Source organism: Podarcis filfolensis (genome assembly GCF_964270895.1).
Source record: "Podarcis filfolensis genome assembly, chromosome: 4".
NCBI classification, from domain to species: domain Eukaryota; kingdom Metazoa; phylum Chordata; class Lepidosauria; order Squamata; family Lacertidae; genus Podarcis; species Podarcis filfolensis.
In genome coordinates this window covers 51,938,707-51,958,587 of record NC_139607.1, presented here as the reverse complement: position 1 = coordinate 51,958,587, position 19,881 = coordinate 51,938,707, and the positions used below count along the sequence as shown (strand labels likewise).

General features: G+C 41.4%; 1 protein-coding gene across 4 annotated transcripts in view; it reads left to right on the top strand.

Annotated features, from left to right (window-relative positions):
* Positions 1-19,881, top strand: part of DOP1B (DOP1 leucine zipper like protein B) — a 73,421-nt gene that overhangs the window by 1,310 nt on the left and 52,230 nt on the right. For 3 of the 4 annotated variants that reach the window (XR_014546962.1, XR_014546963.1, XM_083608827.1), the window contains exons 2-9: positions 3,110-3,272; positions 11,454-11,635; positions 12,153-12,323; positions 13,974-14,163; positions 14,936-15,034; positions 15,563-15,686; positions 17,358-17,467; positions 18,690-18,804. Coding sequence is in view for 2 of the 4 variants with exons in the window: in XM_083608827.1 (XP_083464953.1) it covers positions 3,135-3,272; positions 11,454-11,635; positions 12,153-12,323; positions 13,974-14,163; positions 14,936-15,034; positions 15,563-15,686; positions 17,358-17,467; positions 18,690-18,804 (1,129 nt within the window). In the remaining 2 variants the exon portion in view is untranslated. Of the gene's footprint in view, positions 1-27; positions 3,273-11,453; positions 11,636-12,152; positions 12,324-13,973; positions 14,164-14,935; positions 15,035-15,562; positions 15,687-17,357; positions 17,468-18,689; positions 18,805-19,881 lie in introns of all 4 variants that reach the window. The other variant, XM_083608828.1, reaches the window with a different exon arrangement.

Sequence of the window (19,881 nt, the reverse complement as noted above, 5' to 3'; positions counted from 1 at the left end):
AGATGGGATTTCTGGATTAGACATTAGCCATGGTTCCCAAACATTTAGTGGCCTTTTAAAAATAAGAATTTTAGCAGTACATCTTTACATGGTGTAGTGCACCATTTGATTCAAGATGTTGTAATTGATGAAGGTTTTCCCTTCTCACTTACTGATAGAGGCATAGGGACCATATCCAAGATGTAAACTAGCAATGGGTGAGTTGCCAGGCTACCAGTGATTGGCGACACTCTTAATTAGGGTTTTGAAAACCAGACTTCAAGTTTAGAGTATGCAAAGGGCCATCAAGGTTCTGAATGATAGCCATCAAATTTCAGTGACAGAACATATGCAGTGGTACCTCGGGTTACAAACACCTACAAACACGTCGGGTTACAGACTCTGCTAACCCGGAAATAGTACCTCGAGTTAAGAACTTTGCCCCAGGATGAGAACAGAAGTCGCATGGCGGCAGTGGGAGGCCCCATTAGCTAAAGTGGTACCTCAGGTTAAGAACGGTTTCAGGTTAAGAACGGACCTGCGGAACGAATTAAGTTCGTAACCAGAGGTAATTTGGATTAGGGGGCAGATCTGATCACTTTATTTCTTCTGCACACTTCTGATAATAGAGGATGTTTGTCCTTGCAGTTCTTGACCAGGAATATTTCTGCCTGCTTCGCAGGAGGTGTTGATAAGAATGCAGCTGCTTAGAGGGACTTCTACTAAACTAGAGTCTTCATCGGCTAGTGAAAAAGGCTAGTAAAATGAGAAAAATAGCAGCTGTACATTTTGTCTCATATCTCACTTCCTTTACTGCTAGAAGCTTACTCTTTTTAGAAAGATGTTAGCTGGTCACCTGGGGCTCATGCTGTGTGGGACAATTCACCTCCACACACATAGATACCTTTGCTGGTGCTTTCTTCAAACTGGTTTCTGGGAGGCCGTTAGGGTTTCCAAATAGCGGTTCTGAATACTGAGTTGATCTTGTCTCTTTTGTGGCCTCTTTTGACTGTGTCTTTCCCTTATTAAACTCCCCTGCCACCATGAAGTCATGGCCATTTGCCTGAAAAATACACAACACCTTCTCTTATTGTTATTAAGATGTGGCACATACAACATCGTTTTCTATGTGGCTGATAGTAATGAAAGCTGCTGAAAGGCCCAGCATGAAGATTTTATTGACTATTAAAATATATGAGCCATATTCAACTAGGACATTGCACTTGCAGAAGCCAGGACAAGGCCTTCTGCTAGCACAATACGATTTCCCTTGAGAGAACCCTTGGAACAGTGTGCAGGGGAAGGAGAGAGAGAGTATTGTTACATATAGTAAGCAAAAATGCTGTCACCGATGGAAAGATACCCTTAGCGCTACAGCAAATACAGCCCGTAGCTTCTAAAGTCATATGATAAGAATGGCTGGTATGTTTCTCCAAGATCCCCCACTAAATAATATAGCATACTGAGCAGCTTTCTTAATCTAAGAAAGCAACTCCTTCTATCTACATTTGCTTTTGCCTTCATAAAGAGTTAATTGTTAACTTGCTCACTGAGGCTTCCGGGAAAGTGTTCAGTTCCTGTTTACATCTGACTCTATGAATTAAAACATCAGTTTCCTGACAGATGGACAAAAAAATAATCACTACATTTATTTTATTAAATGTTAAGTAAATGAAAACATAGTATCAGAAGCAATATATGCAGTTGCTAAGTTTGGCAAACCAATTAAACCAAGTCAGGCTTCTTCAAACTCGGCCCTCCAGATGTTTTGAGACTACAATTCCCATCATCCCTGACCACTGGTCCTGCTAGCTAGGGATCATGGGAGTTGTAGGCCAAAACATCTGGAGGGCCGAGTTTGAAGAAGCCTGAACCAAGTAATGCACACGAGAATGGAGTTTGGAACCTGTGGTCATCCAGCTGTTTCTGGACTACAACTCCCATCTGGACTACAACATCATCTGGAGGGCCACAGGCTAGCCACACCTGCTTCAAGTTTCACTCTGAGTCAATTGCAACAAATGCCTAAAACCTATTTTCTTTTAGTAGTGAAGTGTGTACTGTTAGACCCTAATGACAGGCTTGCCATATATAATTATGGACTCCTTTCCATTGCTGCTGGTTAAAATGTTTGATATACAACATAAGTAGCATATATACTGCCTTTTCCTATTATGTTTGTTAATTTAATCCCAAAATATGGTTTGTAATTATGTGCATGAAAAGGTTTGGGTGGCAGGCTCGTGTGCGCGCCCAGCCTCAAGTTGTTATGTTGTCCAAACTGGACAAACCATTGCTTACTTGTTTGCCAAAATCAATCCCTGACTTGTAGGCAAACAGTGATCTGCCCCAGTTCAGACAAAAGGCTCAAGCCTGTTTGTACATGTAATGCCAAGTTGTAGTCTGAACCAATTTGCAGTAATTTTAATTTTTAGATGCTTATTTGAGCCTGAAAAACTGTGATTTGTTAACCATTAGTGCTGTTTGACATGCAACACCATGCTTTGGTTATACAACTGAACCGGCATAGGATTCACGAATTACGAGTACCGAGTAGAGCAATTGTCTATTGTCATTCTTACAGTGAATAAATAGAAACCTCTTGGTTTCCCATAACAGAAAAATTACTAATCTGATTCCAGTGAGAGCAATTTTAATATAAAATACTAGGGTTTCTAGATGAAGAAAAAAGCAGACATGTCTGTAGCAATACTATTTCAAGTATCAACACAGCCTTAAATGTTAACGGGTATTTTCTCCTAGAAAGTGGGACGTTCTAGTTTATGTGAATGTGTGCAGTTTGGAGTATTTAATTATCTTATCATGTCACATTATCACTAAAATAACTTTCTTGATGAGTAACTTTCTTGTATTTCTGAGATTTTGTATGAAACAGTGAATGGTCCTTGCAGTTTCAAAGCATCTTTGGAACTGAACTACAACCTCAAAGCAGTGGGATCACATTTTTTGGTAGAATTTAATTCAGCAAGAAGAGCATTAAATCAGCTAATCTTGTGTGTTTAGTGACCCTCATTAAGGATAACTGCATACGCATTTCACAGATAATGAGTACAGTATATAAAATGCCATTAAGATCTGATCAGAGTTTGTTTTTGTTTCTGTTTCCAAGAACATTTTGGCTATGAAAATTTAAAATGGACCCTGAAGAGCAGGAGCTGCTTGGTGATTATAGATACAGAAATTATTCTTCAGCAATTGATAAAGCTTTAAGGAACTTTGAATCATCGAGTGAATGGGCAGATCTTATATCTTCTCTTGGTAAACTTAACAAGGTACAGTATCTGTTTTTTTTTTGCTGTTCTTACTGTTGTTCAAAAAAATAAAAATGATTTTTTTATAGCACATAATGACAGCTAGTAGATAGGTTTACAGTTTGTATATCATTCTGACAAGCTGTTGATAAGCAGATTCTCGATGATATTGTAGTACAAAAGGCAACTGCAAAATGAAACAAACCAATTTTTACAGAAGTACAAAAAGCAGCTGCAAATGATAGTTTGGAGGGACAGATAGTGGCAGAGCAATAAAACCATCCAAACAGCCATGCTGGATTGTGTGGACAACTATGCTTCCAAAAATCCAGTTGATTCTCTTGAAATTGTAGCTTCTTTGAAATTTCCTAAGTCATGAATTGCCATGATGCAACTTCCCATATCACTGACGTGAGTTAACAGTGTTTTTTACCCTGTGTAGTGTGACAACTTTCAAGAATGGTTGGTCACTTTTCTGTTGTGGTTTGAATGCGTTGTGATGGAACCAAGTTGCACATATAACAGCAAAATTCTCACTTCGTATTTCATGTCACTAAGGAGCTCAGCTTTGTTGCCATCTTAAGTGTACCACTCAGTGAAGGGGGGGTGAGTCTCAGGGTCAAACACCAATTTCGGCCCTCCGGGCCTTTCTATATGGCCCTCAGCTCTCCCCAGCCATATCCCTCTCCTGCCTTGATTTACACGCTCAGTTATTAATATTTTTTGCCTGGCTAGAATGTGTCCTTAAGCTTGGGTAATGCTTCTTGTTTGTCTGGATGGAAGATACAAGAAGGGTGTGTGAGTATGTGTAGAAACTAGTTTACTCTACAAAAGTAAAATTCATGTTCATTGCTCTGCCTCCTTTAGCCTCTGGCACTGCCTACCACAGCCATGTGCCACCTCGCAGAAGGTTATCCAAAAGGGAATGTGGCACTCGGGATTAAAAAGTTTCTTCATCCCTGCCTTAGCACTTTGACTCCAAAAAAGCATCGTTCTGGATGCAACTATGCAAAGCAAGGGCTTATAGTTAAACAGCAGCATATATAAGCTATCATAAACAGAATATTTGCTTACCCTGATGCCAGAGGTGGGGAATCTCTACCCTGCAAGCCTAGTTAGGCCTGGTGCTGGTCCAGATTTGACCCATGAAAGAATTTGTCAGAAACCACTCCTACATATGCAGCTAGGAAGGAACTGTCAGGATCTTAAAGAGAGCTCCTGATTCTTCCTTTGCAAGAGGAGCTCCCTATCAACACCAGTCAGTTGGGATCAGCCGCCCTGGGGAGTTAGTTCCCTGTCGGCAGCTCCCTAGTGCATCCAAAAGAGTTGGAAAAAACGATTCACAGTACTTTCAATCCAAGCCATTTCCTGTGCAGAGGGGGAAATGCCCTGTTTAAAACAGAGCATTTCTTTCTCTCCAGAGCAAGCTCTTTTGAAGGCACTCTCCCAGTTCCTTCCAGCTGATTGACACCTGTCAAAGATCAAAGGAAGTCTGTGTAACTCCCAGTTGGTGGTTATGGCAACCTATTCTGAAGATGCACTTTCCGTGCCAATCACCTGATGTCATTACGATTAAAGAAGATGGCTCTGTTGACCTTGATCCTCTGTCTAGTTATGCACATGGAACCTGCTTCCATTTTTTTACTCAGTGCCAGTAGCTGGGAGGCTTGCGTCCAACCAGCTTACCAAATACTGTAGATCACATCATCTTCCTTTGTGCTGGGATAAGCTTCATCCCAAGGAAGGCAAAATCTTTTAAGAGTTCTCTCTCCAGGGACCCTGGTGTTCTTCAGTCTTTGTGCGATATCTCCTGAGACAAATTCTCCAACCCTAATTTGGCGTGCTTCCCTTCCTACCTCCTTCCCCGCCCCCTTCTTCTGTCTTTGACTTGATTTTGATCCAGCTGTGTACCTAAGGGGAATGCGCAGCCTCCTGCTCCCCTTTCAACCCATCTCTTCCTTTCCCCAATTAAGGGGTCTCAAGGGAAACAAGTTGCCTTCCTTTAGAGACTGAAGGTACCTTTAAAACCTTACTTACTTTCAGTTTCCCATCATTGGCTTTGCCTGCATGACACTTGTTTCTGTAGAGTAAAACCATGACCCATAATTCAAAAGGAAAAGTTCCCTTTAGCTCTGGTAAATCAGTTGTTGCGATAAACGCCTAGGTTGCTGTGAGGCCTTAAGAAAAGACTTCCGCACGTTCCATTTTCCCCTGGAACAGGGAAATATCTGTGCTTCCTTTTTTCTATCTCCACAATAATTCCTCTAGTTTCACTGTTCTCTGTCCTGTCCCAAACTTCATTTCGTTTTCAGCTTGAGTTAGCCCCAAGGGAATTAGGTCTCCCATGCAGCCTGACAGATCAGTTCCCACCCCCACCCCCTTTGAACCACTTGAGAATTACTGAAGGTCTTGGCCAGGCATAGGCAGACTCAGCCCTCCAGATGCTTTGGAACTACAAATCCCATCATCCCTGACCACTGGTCCTATTAGCTAGGGATCATGGGAGTTGTCCCAAAACTTCTGGAGGGCCAAGTTTGCCTATGCCTGGTCTTGGCAGACCACTTAATGAGTTTTCTGCCTGTTGCAGCAATTGCAGTTTCATAGAATGGTAAGTTGTACAATGTAAGAAGCAATAAAAATACAATACAATTAAAAATCAGTATGAATCTTCAGTATGATGGATGTGCTGTCTTTCAACTTCAACCACAAATTCAGACTAGGTCTGGGCAATATATTGGTATATCACTGAGTGAAACCGCCATCCCACTCTTCCCTCTTGCAACGGAGAGGGGGGAAAACAAGCTGTGTTGACGAGGTGCCAATACAGCTTGTTCCTCTGCATCTTTAAACTGCTCAACTGAGGACGTTGCCCGCCCCCCCCCCACACACACACAGCTGAGTGGCGCAAACAAGCTGCATTGTCCCAGTCCACAAGCCTGGGTGAAACAGCCTCACCCCTTGAGGTGAGAGCTGGGGAGGTTTCACCCGGTGTCTCGCGGGCAGAGGCCAATGCCTGCCTCTTTCAACATCACGGTATATTGGCTGGTGATACACCGTGATGCTGAAAAGCTGGTATCGCCTAGTCCTAATTCAGAAACACTGCAGATCACCTGAAATTTAGCTCATGGAACACTGGGGGTCCATGGACCACAGCTTGGGAAACCCTATGCTTTGCTTGCACATTCCTCAATACCTGTTTGTTCCAATGATGCATACTTACGAATCCTTTCGTTGTTTTGCAGTAACCTGTATCGGGGGTGGGAAACTGGATCCAGAAAGTGTGCTGGATTGTTTATCTTCCCCACTCCCTTTGGGTGGCTAGAGGTGCCTGCGCCAATGACATTAAGTGCCCCAAGTGGGCCATCTGGGGAAATGAGGTGGTGCCATATTACCATCCTTCTGACAAAAGCATTGCTGCCACTTACCTAAATGGTGCAGGGGTAGGTCAGGGTGGCAGCAAGGTAGAGACTGCACGGGCACATGGGTGGGAGCGCTGGATTGGCACTCTTGGCGCACCCATGTGGCCCTGACTTCACCAGCACCCAGACCCATCTCCTCCCAGTCCTTATAAGCTGCAGCTCTTGAGAAGTCAGTGGTGTGGCACCACACAGACCAATCCCAGTATACTCTGTAATCCTGTACACTTTGAGCTTGGTCTGAGTTAACAGGCATGTGCAAAAATATTTGTAGTAGCTAATCCTAATAGCGGGCTGATAGTCCTAAAATATATTTGTTGATCAGTCAGTGAGTTTTATACAAATTGTATTGATTGACTGTCGGTAATTTTTAAATCAGGAAACATACTTCCTTTTGTAGATGAATTGCATGTATTTATAGCAGGCTTTTTCCCTCCTATATGCTTGCCAGCTGCAAGTTTTATAACGGCATATATAAAATATTAAAAAAATCTTTGCCGTATCTCACTTTTGCCATTGCCTCTGTGAATGTGCATAAGCCAGCTCCTATGCTTTCTTTTCTTCACTGTTCTTTCTTGAAGTTTACTGTAACAATTCTACCATGACCTTCTTACCTATTTTTAATATGGGCTTTTATGTACTGACTATTCACGTTGGTATGGGAATGGTAGCATTTTCTTCCTATTGCCAATGGAATAGAATCATGCAGAGCAACTCTTATTCATGGCCACAGCATACGTTATGCAACAGATGTATGTAACAGTCTCTTGGTTTTGTGTGAGTATGTTTAATGACTGGGAGGCTACAAGTTAAGTAGAGGAACGGCAGGGGAAAGGAACTGCTTAACTTCCCCATCTTTGGAGAGAGAAAAAAAATAACATTGGGGACCATACTCACCTAGTTTGTTCTTTGCTTCTTCAGTTGAAACAAACTACTCTGTAGCTGCTAGGCACTGGCATAACACAACAAGAAAACCTTGGAAAATAAGAAGGTTTTTCTTTGAAATGTTCACTGGAATGTGATCCATTTGCTTAGAACATGGGTATTTGTAGCACATAAATGCAGTGGTCAAGACAGAATGACTACTTGCAAATTAATCTTAGTTTGAGATACAGTGGTACCTCGGGTTACATACGCTTCAGGTTACATACGCTTCAGGTTACAGACTCCGCTAACCCAGAAATAGTACCTCAGGTTAAGAACTTTGCTTCAGGATGAGAACAGAAATCATTCTCTGGCGGCGCAGCGACAGCAGGAGGCCCCATTAGCTAAAGTGGTGCTTCAGGTTAAGAACAATTTCAGGTTAAGAATGGACCTCCGGAATGAATTAAGTACTTAACCCAAGGTACCACTGTACACACTTAATTTATATGTGCCAGGCAAAGCAGTACAGTAATAGCTTGAACTCCTTTGCTTAAATGTGCATTAATACTCTTTCCCCATCAGCTTCAAACTTGCATGTGCAGGGTTTTTTTCTTGTCTTTTTCTGCTGCAGGTAGTAAATCACATGCTGAGCTTCTGGGTCTTAAATGCCCCATTGGTGTTACGGGCAGTGATTGTAATTGGTCTTAATTAGATTTAATGGTATAAACTAAGTTCTCAACAGGATAGTGGGGATTTTCCAGTTGATAGGTCTTGATGTTGTAGCAGATGTCGACCAGGCTAACTTGTCATAGTAATGTTGAACAGTGTTTGATTTACAGTATTTCAAAATTTATTTGCTGCCTTAAAACTATAGGTAGTTTGCTTTAAGCTATTTTTAATGTTGCAGTTTAAATTGTTGTGACCTGCCCTGGGAACATAGACCGAAGGGCGGGTTATTCTTATGACTATTACTGTTAGTATTAATAATAATACAGCTCATTGCTAGTCAGGCAAGAGCTTAACTATCAGCCAGGTTCAGATGACACATTAAGAAAACCTTAGCTTAGCTCACTCCTGCACCAAAAAGGACCAGTGAGGAACAAAGTGGCTGTGAGCTCCTTCCTGAGAACCCACATATTTGCACTGAGGCAAGGCCTGGCTTAGCATGAAGTGTGGACCATTGCTTCATACTACTTCCTTATCATGTGACAAATAGGGTAACTGAGTCCTTCTGATAAGAAGTTTTAGTGCCCCCATGAGCTGTTCAGCTGAATGTTTGAGTGACATAGCAATACAGCCCTTGCACACCCATACCCATTTGTTTGTACAAATGAAAACGATTAGCAACATTTTCGAGACGGGTTTAAATTTGTAATATAAAACACGAGGGGGGAAAAACCCTGCTGAATGAATTTTTAAATATTTTACCAATGTCATATTCTTTTGCATTATGGATCACAAATTAGCTGCAGTCGTTTGGATCTTTGATCAGTTTACTTTTGCAAACTCAACATAGCAATTCACACACCCTTAACAAATAGTCCAGATGTTTACACTCTGTCTACTTGCTCCCAACCCAGTGATATATTCTAGCTTTTACATATTCTGCCTGTTCTAGGACTTCCGTGAAAAGAGACAACTATTACTATACTATGCCACAAAACATGCCTTTGTTTAACACAATTCTGTCCTTCTGAAACCAATCCCTAGAGTTGCGAACAACAGTTTAAGGGGTTGGTAGCGCAAACTGTATACATAGTCAAATTGTATGGGGACCACATTTTGAGATTCTTGCATTGTAGCAGGGTGGACTAGATGTCCCTCACAATCCCTCTCAACTCTGCAGTTCTATGAAATAAATGGAAATCTGCAAAGGACTGAAATACTTAAGAACTCTCTCTTGCATTGTCCGACATTTCAGATTCCTGCATCCCAGCCACTGCCATTTCTGTAGTAAAATTTGTAAACTTCCCAATTATATTAGCCATGCATCTGATAAATTGGGCTATGAAAGTTATGTTGCAATACCATTTGTCTGTTACGAAAAAGGAGCAATGCTGCTGAGTGCTCCAGATGGCTGGAAAGCCAAACAGGATGTTGATGTTTTGGGACTGTACCGTGGGAACAAGGGACAGTCTATTCTGTGCACTGAGCACCGGATGTTAGTTCAGAGTGGCACATGACCCTGTACTGGAAGTACATGGGAGGAGTTATTCTCTCTCTGCTGTTGGTGTTGAGAGAGTGCAGACACGTTTTCTCTGTACTGCTGGAAAGACAGAAATAAAGGCATGTAAATACATTTCTGTCTGTCTCTCTCCCCTCCCTGGGGATGGGGGAGGAATGGTGTGTTCTTCTCACGTTTGAGGAGGATCGCCGGGATCTCGCCTTGTCTTGCCGGGAGTCGCTGACAGGGGAGATCAACAAGGAATCCAAGCCGGGCACCTGGAGAGTGGCCAATTCCTCTGACTAAGGCTTGATTCCGACATTGTCAGGGTTTTATTTTGTAATGTGCTACAATATCCTAGGTTGCTTTTCATAAATTAAGATGACACTCGTGCCTGTTTATATGTGGTCATCATGATGCTTAGTTAAGTAGCCTGAGATCAAGTTTTACTCACACTAAGTGGGTATAGACCTGGGCGCTTCAAGCAAGGGGAGGAAACGTACATACACAATATATATTTTAAAAAGCGAATTAGCTCTTGATGGCCAAAACAAAAGAGGACAATCCTCATGCCTTTCCAGGAAGAATTTAGGCTCTGGGGTGATTCGCATTTTGCCATTCTTAAGAACAAAAAAGGAGATAGAAAGCAATAAAGCTAACTGCACTCCCAGCTATAAAGCACAGATATAATATTGTGTTGAATTGATACTGAGAGAGAGATTTGTGGGAAGCACTGTTCTAAGGAAAAATGTGACAATGAGGCATACTATGTGGAAAGGCACTTCCCTCATCATGCCAAGTATCAAATCAGCAGTTAACTATCTGTACCAAGTATAGAGCAACAATTAAAAGGTAAAAAGGTAAAGGACCCCTGGACGGTTAAGTCCAGTCAAAGGCGACTATGGGGTTGCGGAGCTCATCTCGCTTTCAGGCCCAGGGAGCCGGCGTTTGTCCACAGACAGTTTTCTGGGTCATGTGGCCAGAGTGACTAAACTGCTTCTGGCACAATGGAACACCATGATGGACACCAGAGCACATGGAAACGCCGTTTACCTTCTCACCACAGTGGTGCCTATTTATTTACTTGCACTGGTATGTTTCAAATTGCTAAGTTGGCAGAAGCTGGGACAGAGCAATGGGAGCTCACCCCATTGCACACATTCAAACTGCCAACCTTCTGATCAGCAAGCCCAAGAGGCTCAGTGGGTTAGACCACAGCGCTACCTACGTCCCCATAAGTCTGCTAGTAACAACATGCATACACAATCTGATTTCTGTGCTGTCTTTCCATAGTTAAAACCATGCTCAAGGTGGCTTGCAGCATGACAAAATACATAATTACAACATAAGAAAAGCCATAAACAATAAATAAAACACCAAAAATACACAACCAAATTGAAACAATTTCCACATAAGATCTGAAATAAAGGTACAAAACAATTAATATCAGTAACAGCAATAGCCCCCTCACACACACAAACAGTACCCCAGTCCAAGAGTGTTTTCGGCAGCTTCAGCTTTTGTAACTGGAGTCAGTCCAGGCCCCACCCTCTCAGGCCATGTGGGAAAAGGCCAGCAAGGCAGGGAGCAGGTTCTCCAGGACTCACAGCTGAGGTGATCTTTGGCCTCTTCAGCAGCCTCAGCTCTCTGAAGGCTAGTTCTGTTAAGTAGAAGATTACAGTAAAGCTTTAGCTAAGTTCATTTGCTGACTAATGTTGATGTAAGTTATAACATTTAATTCCTACCATTATTTTACAGGCTCTTCAAAGTAATTTGAAGTACTCCCTTTTACCAAGGCGTCTGATTATTAGCAAGAGGTTATCTCAGTGTTTACATCCAGCGTTGCCCAGTGGAGTGCACCTAAAGGCACTAGAGACCTATGAAATAATATTTAAAATCATTGGAACCAAATGGCTTGCAAAGGACTTGTTTCTATACAGGTAAACATTCCACTTAAAAAGTAAGACTGTAATTTAATATTAGTGGCTGTGCTTGCAGATAATATTAAACTCTGGTTTAGTGCTGCAAGGATGAGTTGCAGAAGGCGCCCAAGCTCACGCTTCCCCTCCCCTCAAGTGCGACTGCAAAAAGCAGATTTGGAGCTTCTGTTTCAGGTAAACTACAGTTTAATGTCATGTACAAACCCTGAACTGTAGTTAGTCTTCACTATTGTTGTTGAAACGAGCCAACTTCATAAAGTGTGGTTTGAACAAATAACTAAGATTAGCCGCAGTTTTCCAGATTTCAGTAGCCACAAAAAGCTGTGGTTAATTTCAAATGGGAACAAATGTTTCTAAACTTTCTCATAGCTGCCTCAGGGGAGAAGGAAGTGCACAAGCCCAAGACTCCATTCAACTCATCATTGTAATACTAAGCCATAATTTAACATAATGTGTGAATGCAACCAATGGCTGACACACACTCCCCTTTTTTAAATCTCTCACTCTCTGTCTCCAGCTCAGGCTTGTTTCCATTGCTGGCAAATGCAGCAATGTCGGTGAGGCCTGTTCTTCTTGGCCTGTACGAGAAATACTTTATCCCACTGCAGAAGTGCCTCTTGCCAAGTCTTCAAGCCTTCTTAATTGGACTCCTGCCCGGTTTGGAGGAAGGGTCAGAAATCTATGACAGGTTTCGTATCACTTGCTCTTACAATAAATGTCATTGCATCTTTAAAACTTTTAAAAAATATATTTATTTAATAGATACCTATCCCCACTTCCAAGAGCTGCTCGTCTGTGCAGTATGGGTTATGTGGAAAGGCTCTTGGTGGGGTCAGAGAAGACAAGCTACTGAAAGAAACAGGAAGGGCAGAGCCGTAAGGATTTAGAGTTAAGATATTCTGTTTGTATTTGGCAAGGGCCACAGGACAACTTGAGCAGGAAGTGCCTGTTGCTGCAGAATCATAAGTGCAAACAAGCAGGTTCTTTTGGGTACAAATGGAAATGTCGCTGTGCCAAAAGGCATCTGGAAGCAGCAGGAGAAACTCCCTTCTGCTTAATATTTACAAGCTCTGTCAATGGAATTTAGAGAAAGCCTTGCCTGTTTTCAGAATTTTATGGAAACATTTGCTTGAGCTTTATCCTCTAAATTCACCCTAAGCATTTATGTTTTTTTCTTACAGTCTTATAAGAGTGTTAAGTATGTTACTGTTGCCTATTGTAGATAGGAGTGGGGGATGAAACATAGAGACTTAAGGCCTCTAACAAGATTATGACTGGTATGAGATTTGGAACATCAGTGATGCAGAACTGATGCAGTGTAGTTGAGAGTCTTGTCAGCCATCAAGTCTGTCTCTACTACGTATATTATTTAATTATGCACATAATTTGTGTGGGTGGTTTGCTTTTGGTTAAGCTCTCAGGATGCGCGCTTCCTTTCTCTAATTCTGTAAATTCATAGTATACATTAATCCAGTTATGTAGACAACTGAACTATCAGAAATGATTTTCAAATATTAAAGCCTTCTCAGACACCAGATCTCCACCAAAATCCACAAAAGGCAGGTGAATGGGATGCTGTTAGTATTCCTTACCTTTCCAATATGTTTCACCGCCACCACATGTTGGTACTCCCCGCCCCCCAAGCAAAGTCTTCGCAAAAATCTGTATTTGAAAGAGAAGAAACAAAGGTGGAAAGCTTGCATCCTGTTCTTATTAGAACTTCCTGAGGTGATTACTTCTTTCCGATCAAGAGATTCTGTCCACTTAATTTATTCAGATTATGAGCAATCATTGGGTGACTCGTACATTAAGTCTTGCCCATTAGTGATGTGACTTGGTGGGGAGGAGAGATTTAAAGCAGATGGCCATAAGTAGCCCCTTATTATATTTAAATACTGACAGCATTAAATAATTAGCAGCCAAAGGGTGAACTTTTTTTATCTAAGTTGTATGGTTGAAGGCATGGACCCATGATCCTTTGAGTCACAATTGCTAAAATGTGGTAGGGTTGACTAGAGTAGTAATTTCCTTCAGCACAACCCTAGAATCATTTCTCCATCTTCTTCCGTAACATCAGTTCCCAATTTTGAATACCTGTGACGTACATGAGTGGCAATACTAATTTACTATAGAAAGAGCAGGCCTGGACTGGGTATAACTCGTGACAGAGGGACAAATTATGTGAAAATGTGAATGCAGTGACAGTTCCAAACTAGGGTGAGTGATCTTTGCTAGATTAAGCTGTCGTTTTTTATATATATAAAAAAAAGAATGGTCATTTGATGGAAGTGGTATAGAAACTAACCTTTTTCATTTCCACTTCTTTTTGTTTTCACAGGACAGATGCTTTACTTGTGAAGTTGTCTCTAGTAATTGGCAAAGAAGTGTTTTACTCAGCATTATGGGGGAGTGTCCTGGTTAGTCCTTCCATAAGGCTGCCTGCCTCCCTTTTTGTTGTTAGTCATATCAACAGAGAATTATCTGGAAAACAGCAGAAGTATATGCTGGGAACGGATACCAAGCTCATGGTAGGTTACACAACTGGTAATGTGTGTTCTTTGTATGTGTTTCTAAACAAACAATTCTAGAAGCATGGGCAAACTGCAAACTAATCATACACTCATGAAGGTGATACATAGCCATCCTTGGATGTCCTTTCTCAGATCATTTTCTCTGGCTAAGTGTTGATCAACAGCAACAAATATAAGAATAATAGGGACCATGTGAAATCTCCCCCAGATTGACTGCTTTGGAAAGGGGGCGAGTTTATATGCGCCAGCAGAACCTTGAACTGAACACTGCACTGAATCCCTGTTTGGAGGAACACGCTTTTCGCTGAAGGCAACCACAGAGTCTTGTGTATAGAAAAATAAGAAAGCTACATTAGTTAGATGAAATGCATGTTTGATCGAAAGCTGGCCCTAGTTCTGCCTAACTAAGAAGGAGATGAGGAGGGCCATGCTTGCTCTGTCATCTCTGCAGAAGAGAGAAGCAAAAAGTGGGATCAAGGAAGGGAGAAATAGGAAGTGAGGTCAGCAGTCCTAAGAGTCTGGCATCTGAATAAAATCACTACAGGTTAGGTGAGAAAGACAGTCTAGGAAGCATGGGGATTACTCTCTCTTACCTACTTTATCCTCATGCAGACCCCATCAGCCTTACTACAGCCTAACACTTCCAACAGCTTCCCATTCCCTTTGCCCAAGGGAAGCTTGTGCCTCCGTCATGCCCTCCACTACCAGGTATATTCCTTGGCAGCAGAGGGGTGTATTCCGCAAATGCAATTCTGTTCTTTTCTTACAGGTCAAAGCTTTTTGTGTGTCAATGCTGGATTCAAATGTTCTTGTGCAAAGGAACACTTTGGAAGTGGTTCTCTTCTTCTTCCCATTTTATTCATCTTTGGTAAGGAAAAGACTTAACTTTTTGTGGTCCAACTCTAAGGCTTGCTACACTGACAAGCAAGTGCAAGGGAAAACTGCATAGGCTTTGTACATTTTCTGTACATGCAAGTGGTGCCTTGGTTTCCGGTTGGGTTTATTTTTTAGTTCTCCCCCACCCATTCCAAAATCAAACAAACCATTGGTCTCTGTGTAAGTATTCTGAAGATGTTTAAAGAAGGGGCAGCCCTGTACAAAATTCTGGTTCTCTAAGGTGTTCACTGCCATATCTACCACCAAAACAACATGCTGCTTTAGTAACTGCAGTTTCTTGGCCACCTCAAGGGACATTTAATGCAGATTGCCAGTATCAGAACTACTATGGTTAGGCTGTCTTGGTCCTGATAGACATGAACAGATTGCAGCATTAAAGTGAGAGGAGTTTTATGTTGCTAATTTTTTTAGTGCCACAGTGCGGTGGTTTTGTTTTTGCATTTCCTGGTTTTTGTTCGAGGAAACTCACCTATATCTGACTTGTTTGTTCTTTGTTTAGGATCCCAGTGAAAGTGCTGTCACACTGTCTAGATCTGATATAGTCCACCTTCTCTCAGCATCTGCCCAAACTCTCTTAAGAAGAGATATGTCACTTAACAGAAGGTTATATGCATGGCTGCTAGGTACTGTACCAATTATAGCCACATTATCTTTGTGTGTAATTTTTGCTACTGGTGTTCAGATAACTTTAGTGCACACTCTTGAAATAGAATGTTTAAAAACTCCAGGTTTCATCTGTATTTATGGGCCATCTACAGCAGAATACCGTTTTTTACAACATTTTTGTCCTGGGATATTCAGGGAGTATACAGACATCCCCAAACACTGTATTATATGCATTTTTGCTGGAATTGCCTTACACAACTACAGCTGCAGGCCTAACCCCACTTCCCTGGAAATAGGCCACACTGAATGCATTTGGACATACTTCTGAGTAGGCGGGGTTATGATTATACCGTATGTAGAGAAGTGCCATTTGTGTCACCTTGCATAAGATTTTGTGTGCACAAACGTTTCCCTAATGGAAGGGGAGTATCACAGTATCAATTAGACCAGGGGTACCCAACACCCCCCCCCACCATCACCTGTGGCCAAGCTGGCTGAGGCTGATGGGAACTGTAGCACAACAACATCTGGAGGGTACCACATTGGCTACCACTGCCTTCTTTGAAAAATTGCACCCTTTATTGTCATACATTGCTTACTCAGTGACTTAATTGACAGCTTGCTTTCTCAGTAATTCAGGAGTACCAAGTAGAAAGTTTAAATTAATAGAAGCCTCCGTGTCCACTGTATTATGAACTATTTTGTGAAACAGAAATCAATACTAAGCCGGACAGTTGATTATTCACTTTGTAAGACTGGTGGGATTAAAGGTCTATATTTCACTTACCAGGTAAATGCCATGGTTGAGTAGTAGAGGACATGCTTTGTATGCAAAAGTCCCAGGTTTAATCCTTGACATCTTCAGATAGAGCTGAGAAACAAACGCTTTTGTCTGAAACCCTAGGGATCTGTGGCCAGGCAATGGAGATGATACTGAACTGGATAGACTGAGTGGTCTGGCTGTGTATAAGTCAGATTCCTATCTCCAGATCACTATTTTACATCCATACTAGATATTGCTTATGTGTGAGGGGAAAGTGTATCCAACTTCATGTCAGATTTTAATAGCACGAGCAGAAATCTGACATCCTGTTTATTACATTTTATTTATTCAACCATTTATGGTCTGTTTAACACTGTAGTCTAGTAAAGGTGTACAATAAGGTCACAAAAAGATACAATGAAGATAAAATCAGGTTAACAGAAATCGGGAAAGGGTACTGCTAAAATAAAGCACCAGACGTTCAACAACCAGCAGGCCTGTCTGAATTCAGCTGGAAGAGAGCTCCAGAAAATTGGGCCCACAGTGCTGGATACACAGCTCCTGGTGGATGCGCTTTGGTCTCAATATAACTCAGAGGAAGTTAGCATGCATGTATTGCATCTATAGTAGTAGCTCATATTATGGGCTTCCACCACCTACAGTATCGAATGTGACATGTATGTGACTCTACAAAAGACCAAAGGAAGTTAAACGTACTGCCACACTTTCTTTTAGGTGGGTCCTGCTGTCAAATTAAGCAAAATCCCCTGATTCCACACTGATGGCTCAAGTGCTATTAATGTCAGAAGGGAAAAGCAGTTCAACCTTTGTCATAGTTGTTTGTGCCATTGATTTAAAAGTATATTATATTGCATTCATGATATTTAATCCACTTTCATATTTTCTTTATTTATCATGTTCTCAGGTTCTGATATCAAGGGAGGTACTTTTCTACCAGATCCATCTATTTCTATGTCCTTAGAGGACCATGCCTTCTACTTTTTTGGGAAATATTCCAAAGATCTTTTAGTTGAGGTGCGTAATATTCCTTAAAGAATGTAACATATATTGCAATAAATTCCCTGAAAGATACATTCCTTGTTGCCTAATCACCCGTGTGCAAGCTCAGCAGCTCATCAGATCACATATGGGAATTTTGGTGGTAGCATCCAGTCCCAGTCTCAGTGTGTAGGTTCAGCAGAAGGAAGTGGCACAGCCATGTCAGCAACTGCATTTCATTGCTGACATCATTCAACTGTCTCTACATAGTTATGCTTCTGTTTGGTAGCTCTGAGTGCAAGGAGGAAGCAGGTCAAAATACTAGAACTGCAGAAAAATCAACATTTCCCTTCAATTCATAGTCAAAGAATTGGAGAGTTGGAAGAGACCCTGAGGGTCATCTAGTCCAACCCCCTGCAATGCAGGAATTTCAGCTAAAGCACCCAAGACAGATGACCTTCCAACCTCTGCTTGAAAATGAAAACCTCTGATGAAAGAAGAGTCCACCAGCTCTTGTGGGAGTCTGCTCCTCTGTTGAACAGAAAGTTCCGTCTGATGTTTGGTTGGCATCTCCTTTCTTGTAACTTGAACCCATTGATTTGGGTCCTTGCCTCTGGAGCAGGAGAAAACAAGCTTTCTTCTTCTTCCATGTAACAGCCCTTTAGATGTTTGGAGATGGCTATCATATCTTCTCCCAGTCTTCTCTTAGCCAGACTAAACATACCCAACTCCCTCAGACATTCCTCATCAGGTTTGGCTTCCAGATCCTTGATCATCTTGCTTGCCCTCTGCACACATTACAGCTTGTTAATATCCTTCTTAAAGTGTCATGCCCAGAACCGAACACAGTATTTCATATGTGGTCTGACCAAGGCAGTACAGAGCGGTACTGGACACTATACTTCTATTGATGCTGATTCCTAGTTCTAAAGGCAATGTGGGGGAATTGTCTGCTGTGGGTAGGAGCTATTGGCTATGCTCTTTCCCCTGTCCATGCCAAACCACATACTACTTTAGCTGCTGCAGCGCAAGCCACTATGTCTTTTCTGCAGTTGCAGGAGAACCACAATGTTAGGTTGTAAAAGAGGAATTCTGAAAATGGATTTGGAATCTGGTGTCAGTTTTCCACCCTTCTTTTCAATTGGGGTTTGGCTGTGTTTTGAGATCTTTCAAGCAGTAATATTAGAGTAAGTGACAATGTTAATGCTATTTTTGCTTCCAAATTCAACATTTGATTGTTTTAACATTGTTTTAACAGGCGTTGATTGAAATACTGCATCAAAATTTTGCAGAATCTGACTTGGAGGAACAGCATCATGCATATTTGAGACCCTTCCGCATTCTCATAAGCCTACTTGACAAACCTGAAATAGGTAAGAAGGAAGTCTCTCAAGAGAACTAATACAGAAATATACTTGGCTACGTATATTTGTTTTCCATTTGTTCTAGGTTTGTGCCTTTAGCAAGCATCTGACGTGGGATGACAAATGATGGTTAAAGAAGAAAGTTAAAGACACTAAGTCACAGCTAAAACAAACCATAGCCAACAACAAACCCTGACTGCAGAGTGTTGTTTGTTGGTTATAAACAAACCATACCAATTAATAAACCATGGGTTAACATTACATGTGAACAGGCCAATAGATGGCTAAGCAAAACAAAAGGCAAACTTTACACCTTCTTTGCCAATAGGTAGCAGGATGTCTACTCTTATCATGATGAGTCCCAATAAGGCTTGTACCCAAATCACTAGTCATGTGCTTCAGTATGCCTCCAGGATATGCAGGAAACACACTATGAACAGACCTTTGTTTTGTCCATATCAGCTTTATGGCCATTCATATTGGTTTTTAAAACAATCTTGTCTCTATGTTCTGAATGGCTGTCAACCTTGGATGCTTGAGTAGCTCTTGTGGATTTCTATTGTGGAAATAACATTTCTATTCCTAAATGTTTAGAAGTAACTGCCAAACTAATGTTGCATTTTCAGGGTCTCTTATGGTTTAACTGTTAGATGTTCTGCAATCCTTCTTTTTCCTTCTCTCTAATGAAATAAGGAAGTATATTCCATTGGTATGAGCATGCTACTGTTACTTCACTTTTAAAAGCCTGACATATAATAGAAAAATACTACCATTATTTCATACATCTGTGCAATATTTAAATATAAGAGAACCTGTGGCATTGTTTCTATCCTTTTGAAATATTGCTTGAAATTGGTGTATAGGCTATAGCAAGCAAGATCTTCTCTCAAAGTATTGTTTGAATTTATTTTGAGGAAACCTAGTGCAGATGTAAAGAAGCACTAGCCCTTCTGCTTTCAAAGGAACGGGTTGTATTAGTTGTTTGTTCTGCTCTGAGTAGAGTCATTGAAATTAATGAACATTACTTACTTGGAAGCATCTGTTCTTTGAAACTCCCTGCTTATTGACATCAACCTTGGATGTTCT